At 46.4% G+C, this 13,407-nt stretch overlaps 1 protein-coding gene across 2 annotated transcripts in view; it reads left to right on the forward strand.

The window, feature by feature from the left end:
* The window catches only part of MYO19 (myosin XIX), a 603,741-nt gene that overhangs the window by 392,136 nt on the left and 198,198 nt on the right, over positions 1-13,407 (forward strand). For both annotated transcript variants that reach the window (XM_086954910.1, XM_086954911.1), the window contains 3 exons: positions 2,947-3,054; positions 6,211-6,281; positions 7,389-7,501. In XM_086954910.1, coding sequence (XP_086811036.1) covers positions 2,947-3,054; positions 6,211-6,281; positions 7,389-7,501 — 292 coding nt within the window. The remainder of the gene's footprint in view (positions 1-2,946; positions 3,055-6,210; positions 6,282-7,388; positions 7,502-13,407) is intronic.

Below are 13,407 nucleotides of genomic sequence, written 5' to 3' on the forward strand. Positions count from 1 at the left end.
GGGGTTCTCCATCAACATGCCGAAGACGCACCTGGTTCCCTCTTAGAAGCTCCTCTTTATCGGAGCGATTCTGGACACGGCGCAGTTTCGGGTTTATCCTCCCGAACAGCGAATCTGGGAAATTCGGGCTATGATAACGATATTTCTGCCCTTGTCCTGGGTTTTGGTCAGGATGACCTTGAGGCTGCTGGGCCTCATGGCCTCCTGCATCCTGCTGACCAATCATCCCAGATGGCATATGCGGGCTCTGCAATGGAACCGGAAGTTCCAGTGGGCACAGCATCAAGGGGACCTGTCTGAGCATGTCCAGATCTTGGAGGGCACTGCTCAGCAGTTGCAGTTGTGGCTCACAAATCAACATTGGGTCACCTGCAGATCCCTCTCCCTTCCCCAACCAGAGCACACAGTGGTGATGGATGCATCCCTCCTGGGATGGGGCGGCCATATGGGAGAGGCGGAGATCAGAGACCTCCTGGTCTCTGGCGGGAAGTCCAGGCTCCATATCAACTTTCTGGAGCTCCGGCGATCCTACTTGCCCTGAAGGCATTCCTTCCCTCTGTCAAGGGAAAAGTGGTGCAGGTGTTCACAGACAACACCACCTCCATGTGGTATTGCAGCAAGCAAGGTGGGGTGGTGTTGTGGACCCTCTGTCAGGAGGCTCTTCATCTCTGGACATGGCTCAACGTCAAGGCATTTCCTTGACGGTTCAACACTTGGACGCCAGGGCGGATGAACTCAGGCGCAGGTGCATGATGGATCATGAATGGCGTCTGCACTCGGAGGTGGCGCAAGGTCTCTTTCAACAGTGGGGAGAGCCTTGGTTAGAGCTATTCGCCACCGAAGAGAACAAACAATGTCATCTCTTCTGCGCGTTGGAATTTCCAAGGCGGCACTCGCTCGACAACACTTTTTGTCATGAGTGGAGCTGCGTCTATTGTACGCCTTTCCGCCTACACCACTTCTACTCAGAGTGCTAAAGAAGATCAGGCTTGACCGGGCTCAAGTCATTCTTGTGGCCCCAGACTGGGCTCGAAGAGTTTGGTATCCCGAGCTACTCAGTATGAGCATGGATCTCCCGATCCGACTGCATCTTTGGGAGGATCTTCTGTCGCAGCAGCAGGGGATGGTCCTCCACCCGAACCTGTCCAGCCTCCACCTACATGCGTGGATGTTGAGCAGCAACAGTTGTTTCATTTGACTTGCCTCCTGGAGTCTGTGATATCATTCTGGCAGCCAGGTGTCCCTCCACTAAATCGGTATAAGCCTGCAGGTGGAACAAATTTGTGGTGTGGTGCACAGCGAAGGCTGTGGATACCCTTTCTGCCCCTCTTTCACAAGTCCTTTTGTTCCTTCTTTCTCTGGCCCAGCAGGGCTATGCTCTGGGCACTATCAAGGGCTACCTTTGTGCGATTTCAGCCGTTCTCAGGCTCCTTGATAAGCTCTCTCTTTTCAAGTCCCCTGTTGTAAATAGATTTCTCAAAGGCATTACACACCTTTTCCCTCCTATTCCATTTGTTATGCCGCAGTGGGACTTGAATCTAGTTATTGCTTATTTGATGTGCGCTCCTTTTGAGCCACATCACAACTGTCCTCTTCGTTTATTGACTTTGAAGACTGCTTCCCTGGTTGCCATCACCTTTGCTAGGTGCGTTAGTAAGCTCCAGGCTTTTTCCTGTAAGCCTCCCTTTCTGTTGGTTCATCCGGATAAGGTTGTGCTTCGCACTTGTCCTTCCTTCTTGCCAAAGGTTGTCACCGCCTTCCACATGGGGCAAACTATCACCTTGCCCACTTTCTTCCCGCCGCCGCACCCTTCCAGAGAGGAAGAGTGGCTCCACCGTCTGGACCCAAAACGTGCGCTCTCATTCTACCTAAATGGCATACAACAGTTCCGGGTGGATGACCAGCTCTTTGTTGGCTGCGTAGGCGCCAAGAAATTCCCCGCAGGGTCTTCTTGTGTATCAAGGCATGATATTCTCTGGCTAAAAAGGAACCTCTGGTGGGATTGCGCTCCCATTCTACTAGGGCGACAGCAGCTACTACTGCATTGGGACATTGTGTCCCCCTGCAAGACATCTGTCAGGCAGCCACGTGGGCCTCGCTGCACACTTTTACTAAGCATTGTTGCCTTGACAGTCAAGTCCAGAGAGACGGCTTCTCTGGCCGTTCCGTTCTCCGTGACTTTCTGGTGTGATTTTGGTTCGCAGATCCACCACCGGGGTTGGTATGGCTAGGGTATCTATTCTAAGGTAAGGAATCTATCACTAATGTGTTTCTTTCACATGAACAAATTACTTACTCTCGGTAACCATATCTGAAAGAAACATTAGTTAGTGATAGATTCCTTACCGCCCCACCCATCCTCCCCGTTCTGCAAACTGATTTCTAGGATTAAGGTCAACCCTTTCAGGGCCCTAGTTTCAATGCACCAGTGGTCAGTATCTTGCATGGCTCTGCATTCCTGGCGCGAAAAGTCATATGCAGAACTGACGATAGCACGCGCGGGCGTGTCCAAGTAGCTCCGACGACGTCATCTCGGCGACTACAACGCCAATGACGTGCGCGGAGCCGCACGACTACGTGTACCGACACCCAGGGGTATATATGAGTTTGTCATGCAAAGACCAACATCTTTCAAAGATGCTGCCCAACCACAATCCTTTATCCCTATTTGTAGCCATAACATGCTTCTAGCAAGAGATCTGGGGTAGATAATGCCAAACAGCCTAATTGCGTGGATAATTATCCAAATAAACCAGGGAAAATATCAAGTAGAAATGCTTGATTCCCTACGATTTCATACACACCTAACAGCCCCCTTTGCCCAAGGGTTTTTGCCCCACAAGAGAGACACAAGCAACCATGCACATTTCATTTTGAAAAGGGATGCTTAAACGTAGTACACAACAAAGTGCTTACTTTTTGATTCCTCTTGGTTTCTTCCTACAGAGCTCGTTGGAAAGTTTAATGCAGATTTTGCACAGCACCACCCCACACTACATCCGCTGCATCAAGCCCAACATGGAGTGCGAGCCCATGATGTTTACTAAAGAGGAGGTATGCTATGTTCCGCTGTTGTCCTATCCAGCCAGCTGTCCCAGTGGTTACATAGTCTTTGTGATCTAGAGACTCCCTTTTAACCGAGTAGGGAACTTCGTATACGTGCTGATCAGTTGGATTATGCTCTAAAACTATAGACCTTACTTTGTCTCCAGATTTACTTTTGCTAGCTCATGCAGTAAAGCTGGTTTGTTTTGTTGTTCATATTCTTTGGTATTCGATTTAGCATCAAAATGAATGGAGTTTCTCTTTTGATATTGTCATTACCAAGTGTATAAAGAAGATGGTAAATCATTTAGAGCACTACCTCCTTCAATATCAGAGGTCATAAAACTCTGGGGGGCACCCCAAAGAGTCGTGGCTTAAATCCCAGAGGATGTAAATGCTTCAGCAAAGAAGTGTAAATTAAATCTCTTGGAAGTTCTACCTTATTTATTTGGTGTGTTTCCGTGCTGTCTTCATTTATAAACATACCTGAAAGTGCATAAAAAAGTATGGGAGCTGTGATCCTGAGTGCCATGTGGGTGGGGTCATTGGGTGTGGGGACAGGGTCAAAGAGGTGGCTAAAAAGAACAAATTATTCGGTAAGCATTTTGTTATTCTTTTGCCTTCATGCAACTGCATATAAAATAACCCGCACACAATGAAATGAAAAATACATGCAGTATAAACATCCTACGATTATTTGCAAATCACCTAATCTTGCCATGCCTAAATAATGAATGTGACCTTGTACACTGGAACTGGTGCTTATGTAAAGCGCTCCAATACTTGCAGGTGTCTGCGTGGGAGACCAGAATAGGACAGAATTGAATCCTAGTCAGGGCAGTGTAGAATAGTGACTTAAGTATTTACAGTGCTCCGAGACAAAAAGCACTATGAATATGTAGGTTATGTAGATCTTACTCAACCCGAAGGTTTTGTAGCGCTTTGCTTGACACCAGCTATATAATACAGAGTCACAATAATTTTTGTAGGCACGGAGAGATTAAGTGATTTGCCCAAAATCACAGGATGTTGACCGGATGCCGATACACGAACCGGGTTCTCCAATTCCAAAGTTAGCAGCTCAAGCCGTAATGCACATCCTGAGGTAGTGTTTGCGATGAAAACAATTGCTTTCAAAATATGTATTTTATCAATAAGTAATCAGACTTATCTAGTGCTAACATTTTAGTAAGTCTCTCAGTTACACCAGGAACTTGGCTGATAACGCCCTTATATTACCTCTTAAAAAGAATAAATCTTTGTAACCATGAAGATCTAAGGGACTCCATCAATTAAAGGCTGTTGAGAAAGTCTGTCTTTCTTAGCTCGCTGCACCCCACCATCCCCTTTGCTTTCAGGCAAAGGGACCTCAATGTCAGCATTAATCTTTCAGGGACCTCTGTTTTGTAAAAAGTGAGTCCATGGGGTGGCAGGGAGGGCCAACAAGGTTTCATTCAGATGCAGAGTCCGAAAACGACCTCGGAGTAAGTGGCAGAGGAGTAACAGGAAAGGAGAGAGGTCCATGGATAGTGTCAGTTATGGCCGAGAAGAGGGGGCATTATGTTGGGGCTAATTTTTTAGTTTACAGTTGAACAGAGACAACTTTCTCAGAGAGATGCTCCCTAGGAAAGGGGAGAGATAAAGGGGTTTTCTTACTACGAAAATATGGAGTGGGGGGGGTCCATTGTCATTCCTAGCATTAGAGCCCAGGTAACTCTTGCTGCTTTTAAAATGTTATTTAACTCAATGGGGTAGAAAGTATTATTGGTGATGCAGGTACAATGGCATGGGAGTCACCTGGTATGAAGTGTCTGCTAAACCCAAGTCATGGCAGCTTTACTATCCTCATTTTCTCGCACACTGCACACTTACTATAATAGTATTGCTTTCAGCCTCCGAGCAATGGCTCAAGACAGGGGAATATTGAAGCAGAGGGGCCACCTTACTTCAGCCTTAGAGAGATGGCAGGGGGGCGGACTTGACAAGATGGGTGTCCTGTTTTTAACAAATAGCAGTGGAAAAAACCTGCTTTGCACTGCAATACCTATCATCAGTGAAGCAGAGCAGAGGCACTGGGACCTGGAGTCTGAGGGGCATTCTGCATCACAATTATATATGCGTCACATGAAAAAGGGGTAGAGGCCTTATTTTCCTTATCTAGCATTAGGGCACCCTTGCAGAAAAAAAGGATAACATGTGGGAGCACTTTTTTTTTTTTAAGGGACAGAGAACCTGTTGGAAGATTGGAGCAATGGTCAGGCAAGGTGGGTCGGGAAGGGGTGAAGGAGGCAGAGATAACAGCCTGCTATTCAGGGCCTCAATTATCATTAGTGCCGCAGGTGCAGTTGCATTGAGGCACTGGAGTGTGAGTGGCTCCTAACACCCCAGTTATGGTGAGCAGACTTTTGGGGTCACTTCCTGTTTTTGTTTGAAGAATTTGCTGTTTAGAAGTCTCTCATTTAGTTTGCATAATGAGCTATTAAAAAAAATACCACTGAAATGATCAATTATATGCCCGTCCCCTGCACTCAGTTCCATCTCTCCCACTCCCCCAATCTTTGCCCTGAAGTTTTAGAGGGGGGCCATACTTCAAATATCTTGCTTAGGGTGTCTGAGAGCAAAAATGTTTGAAGACTTTATCTCTATATAATCTGGATACTTATATCAAGTTATCGTAAATATGTGGTATCTGATTTAAGAGTTGAATATGTTACGTTGTTTTGATTTATAATACCTAGTCGACCGAAGGTGCCGTCATCTTCAAACCAATAAAATGTGTTATCTTGTGGGGTTTGAGAGACACTGAAGACAGACGAGTAATGTTGCTGCTTCCACATACTATCAAAACGTTTTGTAAATGTAACAGATAAAGTACTAGTAATATTTGTTGCTTTCATCAGCAATAGTGTTTCTTACATGTGCTTACTAATACTTTCCTATTATATCAAGTGGTGTTAATACGATTAACAACCATCTGAAAGTATTTTTTTTTTTTCTGAAAGAAAATACCTTGATGGGCCCGTAGAGAATCCTTGTCCATTGAATTCTCTACCCCATTGTAGGGTCTTTGAAAGCAGAGAGTTAGCAAATACCTACACTAGACTCCTTGTTGACCGAAAAAGACTGAGATTGTTGAGCCAAACCATTTCTTTGTTTGTTCTTTAGGTTCTCAGTCAACTGGAAGCTTGTGGGATTGTGGAGGCAGTCAACATCAGCGCAGCCGGGTTCCCTATCAGGTACAGATTGGGGAATGCATCTTTGAGTTCTATTGTAGACTTCCTCAGATTAGGCCATCCATTCTAAATACCTAACCGTGTGCCACTATATCTTGAAGAATTACATTCGGTGTGATGTTGCCTTTCTTCCATTTCATATGTGGTGCAAGGAGGTGGCTTTGTGATGGAGTAGCTGTTTGATGAAAAAGAAACTATAGTTTTAGTCTGTTTTCCTCAAAACCATATTGTGACTATTGAGCAGATTGCTTTATCCTCTCATACTGCTGTTCTGTTCGGTGACAACATTTGGAGCACTTAAAAATAGGTCTACCATCATTATTAAGTGCTTGACCATTATAGGCACATGTGGAAGTAATCAAAGTGTACATGTATTTCGTATTACTCTATAGGTATTCCGTGGGGAAAGGCCCCACCATCTGTTATAGTTGCAGAGAAAACAGTGTTATCTTATCCATAGTATTAAACCCGGAAAAATACATTCCTTTATTATTAACTTACTGAAAGTTTTGGAATGTATATTCCTAAACAGATTCATACTTTGTTTGCATCATCTCCAATAGAATCCCTGTTTTCTGCGCTTATTTTTTTCCGACAAGCTTCTGAAAGAATAGTTATACATTTCTTGCTGCTTCGGATACCAGGTCTTGGTTATACCTAAAAGATATTGCTTTAAATCAGTTTGTTTTTAAATAGCACCTAATGCTGCAGTAAGACTTCTTTAAGTACTTCCTTTGTAGCTAGATGAGGGCAAAGAAGAAATGTAGATGTTCAAATCACGCAAATATGGTGAGTTGGCAAGCTACACTTAGAACCCAGGGCTCCTGGTTCCATTAGGTCTGATTGAGAGCAGTATGATAGAGCAGTGGGACTGGTCCACCTGCATGCCTCAAATTATTATAAACCCAGGCGTGTGTATCTACCACACCTATCTGCTGCTTCAATGGAGAAGAAAAAACATTGTTTCACATAGGCACCAAATAAGAACCGTTCGATAGAACCCTGTGGAAGAACAAGGAAGGCACAGAAGGAGCTTGTAAAATATGTGCATTGGTTGTTTTGTCATGCAGGCAATATGAATAATTACTGCACGCCTTTGTTTATTTCCAGGGTCCCATTCCAGAACTTCATTGAGCGTTATCATCTGATCAGGAATTGTCACCAAGTCAGGACAGACTCCACACCTAAAGTAAATGGCTGCTCACCTGCTAAGAGGAAACGAGGTACAGGTCTGCCCGAGTGTATGGCACCACAACAGCTGACATCAGCTGTGGAAGTGCTGCAATGCTTTTATACGTGCTGTGGTTCGTCTGACAAAACAGCTGTCCCTGCATGTGGCTCCCATGTCTGCACAGATTTCCAAGGAAGAGTTGCTGTACATCATGTACATAGTTTATTGGTTCTCCAACTTAATGCATTTTCTCTGTAGTTATGTCAAAGTTACGCTTGCACAGGAAACCCTTTTTTGGTAGTCTTAACTTCGGCCTGTTTAATGAATCACCAACATATTCTATAATGTGTTAACCTACATTTGAATTATTTTCCCCAGTTTTGCCTCTTTTTTTGGCTTTTTTGCAAAAACCTCTCTGACTTCCTCGTAAATTTGATAAGAACCACACGTTGGACCAGCCTGCTTCAGGTCCTTCTGCTTTGTAAAAGAAATGGATTTACATGGCAGAATATAAACCTATCTTCAGTCTTGATATTACAATGAAGAGCCATAACATAACAGAACACTTTACATGCAATCTTAATGTTTGCCTTTGACTTGGTTGGTTAGTGCTTGGGCACCGTTAGGAAGAGTGTTCGTGCACCTATCCTAGTTCGCCATGCATGAAAATCCTGCGGACCTTTTCAGTGCTTCCACTTCCTGTCTTCTCAATACTGACACACACCTGTTCTTTTTCTGTCTCTTTTCAGTACTTTCTTTAACTTGTTGATTTCTGGACTGCTACCGGTATCTGTCCAATTCTGCTGCTTGCCTCTTCTGGAACCAGTTCCTATGGAAAGTGTGACCTGAACGCTTTGTAAAATTCTTTGCTTGGTAAATGGATTTGGTTATATGTTAATTCGAGCAAGTTCTGTCTTAAAGGTGGCTGTGTAGCTAGCTTGTTTTCTCTAGTGGTGACCAATGATCCTAGTCCTTCCTCCATTCTGACCTTTATCCAAACTTGGAATTACTGTCAGTTTGTCAATAGGTGTTTTTAGCCCTTTTCTTGGGCCTTTAGTCAAACAGGTCTCCTACAGAGAGTAACAAATTGTTTAGATGAATCCTTCTAAAAAATGTTGCTTTTTTCTGTTTTTAATATCGCTCAGTTACCATAAATACAACTTTTCCCTTCCTTGACTGGGGTTGTTTACATTCTGGGAAGAGGAAGGTAATTATACTCCCGTTAAAACAAAGTAGTTAGATAGTATGAAATCCATACCTGACCGGAACCAGTGCCGGAATCAGCATAGTTATTATTAAGGAATGCTTATGTTGTTAAGGGTGTTAAAAAGAATACATTTTTGATTGTAGTCTTTTCCAAAATTTCTTATGCAGTGGATCCACAATTGAAGGCAGAGCACAAATCCAAATAAGCAGTGCATTATCTCCACTGATCTTGAGACCTTATCTGTATCTTCATGTACCCCCTTTTCCGTGGTTGGGCTAGGACAGCTCCACAACACAAGGGAACCTAAGCGTCAATGTCTGAATTACTGTACTTCTATTAGAACAGGTACACTGTTATTAACAGTTGTGCCTTAACAAGGAAGATAGACCGTTTCAAGATATGTTTTATAATGCTTTCCTTTTAGGAAGACACTTACATTTAATCCGATCATGGTTGGTGATTAAATCCAAATGTAGATAGTCATTCCAAGAAGGACAGAGAAGTATATTGTCTTACCAGTATTTGGAGACTTCAAGATGATGAATGGCTTGGCTGTCTGGACCAATTAGGTAGCTCTGGTGTTTGTACCAAGTAAGCTGGTGGATCAAATGAATGACTTTAGAACATACTTGTTAATCTTATAGATGGAGGTCTTTAGAGAGGTGATGTTCCAGATTTTCTGGAATTTTCCTGCACCCTTTGGAGTGTCTTCTGGATCTATGAAACTTCAGGGCTACTAGTCGGACTACCGTCACGGGACCTGCCCTAGCTGACTCCTTTTCACCTCTCCCAGGATCCCTACCGGCACCAGCTCATGCTTTCACTACCATATTGACAGTCTAATATTTTCAACCTACTCTGGGACTGGCTTTGACACCAGTGGCATCTATTCCGGATCCAATGTATGTTTCTGTTCAGAGCAGGCATCAGCCACATCTGATCATAACACAAAAAACTTCTTGGGTCTATGGTAACCTGAAACCAGCATGGGAAAAGATGAAAGAGGTTATTATCCAGTATTAGGGGTGTCTTTCATAGATTCACATGCCTGAATCATTCCCCGTCGTCGAGACTGGAGCCTCCGGTAAATAAAAAAGTAATGTCCATAGACATACATAGAGAGAAAGGGTCCAAGGGTCTCCCCTTAGTAGCCTTTCCTTGTCTTTATGTAAAAAGGACCAAACTGTCATAGTCAGCCAATCAGCTCCGACCTCCCTCTAGAACCTTCCTGGGAGGAGCCTCAGTCCCTCAGATTTTCTACCGCACGTTGTGCTAGGGAGTCTCCAGCCTGAGCTCTCCTCAGGATTACTCTAAAATCATCAAACTTTCTTTGAAAGTGTTCTCTGAAACCTAAAAACTCTTCAAGGACTTCTTCACCACACTATTCTTGAAGTAAGTGTGTATTTCTACTGCTTCTTCCATGTCTGACTCGAAGAAGAAAGCCCTGTTCAGGGCCTGCTCTTCCTGTAGCAAGAAAAGAATACATGTGGATGATCAGCACGACCTGTGCTTGTATTGCCTTTACCCGGACCATAATTCGGACAAATGCAAAATCTGTCGGTCTTTTCCAAAAAAGACCGTGAGAGACAGGGAAGGTCGCCTTCTGATTTGGTTGGACAGGCTTAAGAACAGAGACAATCTGGACTCCTCTGTGAGCAGCGTTTCCAGGACCTCTGCTGTCTCTAACAAGAGGCCAAGGGAAGCTTCCCCGGGCCCCTCAGACACTCCTCCTACGAAGACCCATAAAAAGTCTTCAGAGGCGAGATCTGCGTCATCTTCAGTGTCTGCTAAGGAGGATAAAACCTTTAAAAGGCCTGCTCCGTCCTCTAGACAAAGCCAGAGGACTACTTCAGTCACAACCACGGTGTCTACCACATCAGCGTCGTCGCCCTCAGCGTCGACGACGACGACTACGTCCTCCTCATCTTCAGGTAGACCTGTTCAATTATTCTCCTAAAATCGTCGTCGACGACAAAGACCATGTCGACAACGAAGACTACACCGTCGACGACGCCGTCACCAGTGACGAGCCCATCGTCGTCGAAACTGTCGACGACGAGAGTGTCGACGAGAGACTCATAGACGAGGACATCGTCTACGAAGGCACCGTCGATGAAGACGACGACTTCGCAGTCGTCGACGACCAAGATCCCTTCGTCCACTCCACCGTCGACGAAGACATCGGCGACGACCCCGTCGACGACAGGCTCGTCGTCGAAGGCACCGTCGACGAAGACCCCGTCGACGAAGGACTCGTCGTCGACGACCCCGTCGACGAAGACCCCGTCGACGAAGGGCTCGACGACGACACCGAAGGCTCCGTCGGCGACGGACTCGACGACGACACCGTCGACGGACGACTCGTCGTCGAAGGAACCATGGAAAAAATCGAAACTGCTGGAGGCGCCAACCCTGATGCTGCCACCGTCAACGGTCCCCTCGACGACGACAAGCTCTGCCATGCAGTCTGGCAAACCATGCAAACCACTAATTACCCCGGAAACGACGTCTCCAAGCAAGGTGGAAAAGCAACCACCTCAAGAAATTTTCCAAAGCGAAGAATCCGAAGAGGATGACCATCTGGATCCCGCTACTTCGGTCTCAGACCTTCACATAAAATGCCAAAGCACTGATGAGGAACAGGAAGAATTCACCTATCAGGAACACTCCGTCCATACCAGTATCCGCACTGAAGTCACCCCCATGATATGCTTACCAGCGACCCTGGTTGATGACTTACGACTTCTTGTGCAAGACTACAAGCAACGCTTCCCGGAGGCGGACAGAGGCGGTCAAGCGCCTAGAAGTCCCGCGCCAGAGGACAAGGGGAATCAGACACCTTCAGTCCAAGTACAGGTGTCCGCACCAAAACAAACTCAGCTTCACCATCAAAACCACCATGAAGTCCAGCCTCAGGTGGTGGTCTCTTCGGACGAAGAGGAGGAGGAGGAAGAACTGGAGGAAGGAGAGGTCCAGGAGGTTCACTCGGACCACTCAGACCAGGATGAAGAGGATGAATATATAGCATCATCCCCAGCTTCACCACAACCACGTCAAGCGGACTCCCCCCCGGTGGACATTGCTGGCTTCCACAAGCTGGTGGAGAGAGCAGCGAAGAGATTCCACATGGTGGTGGAATCCACGGAAACTGACTGTTTCCTGCACGACTTTAAGGAACAGACTCAGAAATCCGCAAAAGCTGTTCCGATCATAGAATTTTTGTGGGAACAAGGAAAGAAGTTAATGCTAACTCCTGCTTCTGTGCCGGCGGTGGTCCCACGCCTAGATAAGAAATACAGAGCACCACTCACTGCGGCGGCTTGCCTTAACGGTCACCCCAAACCGGACTCGGTAGTGACGCAGGCGGCCCAGAAACACTCCCGCAACCCTTCCTCACCACTGTCCGCTCCCCCGGACAAAGAGGGCAGAAAACTTGACACGATTGGTAAACGTTTCACATCCACATCGGCCATGTCCATCAAGGTGGCAAACTCCATTGCCTTGCTGGGGCGTTACAATCGCCAGCTGTGGGAGGACATTGCCCCTTACGTGAAGGAGCTGCCTGACGAAGTCCAGGGTGAGGTGAAAGCGCTCCTAGTGGAAGGTCAATCTTCTGCAGCGGAACTCATAGACTGTGCTATCGACGCAGCCATGACAGGCTTCCGTCAACTTGCGGGAGCTGCTGTACTGAGACGCCAAGGATGGCTAAGAGCGACTTCATTCCGCCAAGAAGTACAGGCAAAGGTTCTGGACATGCCCTTCGACGGCCAGCACCTGTTTGGAGAAAAGATCGACGAGGCTCTACAGGCCATTAAGAAGGACACAGACACGGCAAGGGCACTGGGCTCTCTGCAGTCTAGAAACCAGTCCTTTCGGGGCAGTAGGCCCAGAGGTCAGTCCTCCTATCGAGGCTCATATCAAAACAGGTCCTCGTTCTCATACAATCACAAAGGCCAGTACCAAAACAAACAACAGCAAAGCCGACAATCTTCATTCGGAAGATCAACCTACAGAGGTAAAAATACCAAGAGGGGCGCTGGCGGCCGCCAGTGACCGACTACTCCAGCCAGTCCAAACACCCTCTCCATCCTTTCAAATTGGAGGAAAGCTGACCCACTTCCTTCACAATTGGCAGTACATCACCACAGACCGGTGGGTTCTTCAAATTATTCGATTCGGCCACTCTCTCGAATTCACCTCCATCCCTCCCAATACCCCTCCACGCAGACGGACACACAAACATCCACGCCTGCTTCTGAAGGAGCTTTCGACAATGCTACAAAAAGGAGCAATCGAAAGGGTTCCGGCATCCTCAAAGGGGAAAGGATTTTACTCCCACTTCTTTCTTGTACAACAAAAAGAAAACAAGTGGAGGCCCATCCTGGATCTCCGGGCACTCAACACCTTCCTGCGGAGCCAATCGTTCAGGATGGTGACGATTCAAGAAATCCTGGGCATTCTAGAGAAAGGAGATTTCATGGTGTCACTGGATCTCCAGGATGCATACTACCACATCCCCATCCTCCGAAATCACCGGAAATTCCTAAGATTCGAGGTGGCGGGCCGTCACTATCAGTTCAAAGTCCTGCCGTTCGGCCTCAAGTCCGCGCCGCGCATTTTCACGAAATGCCTTGCGCCAGTGGCAGCCTTCCTGCGTCAAATGGGCCACCAGGTCTTCCCCTACCTAGACGACTGGCTGGTGAAAGCACCCTCTCCTGGAGACGCAATCACATCCTCCAACGCCTGCACCA

This window comes from Lissotriton vulgaris, chromosome 2_1, assembly GCF_964263255.1.
Source record: "Lissotriton vulgaris chromosome 2_1, aLisVul1.2, whole genome shotgun sequence".
In the NCBI taxonomy this organism is placed as follows: Eukaryota; Metazoa; Chordata; class Amphibia; order Caudata; family Salamandridae; genus Lissotriton; species Lissotriton vulgaris.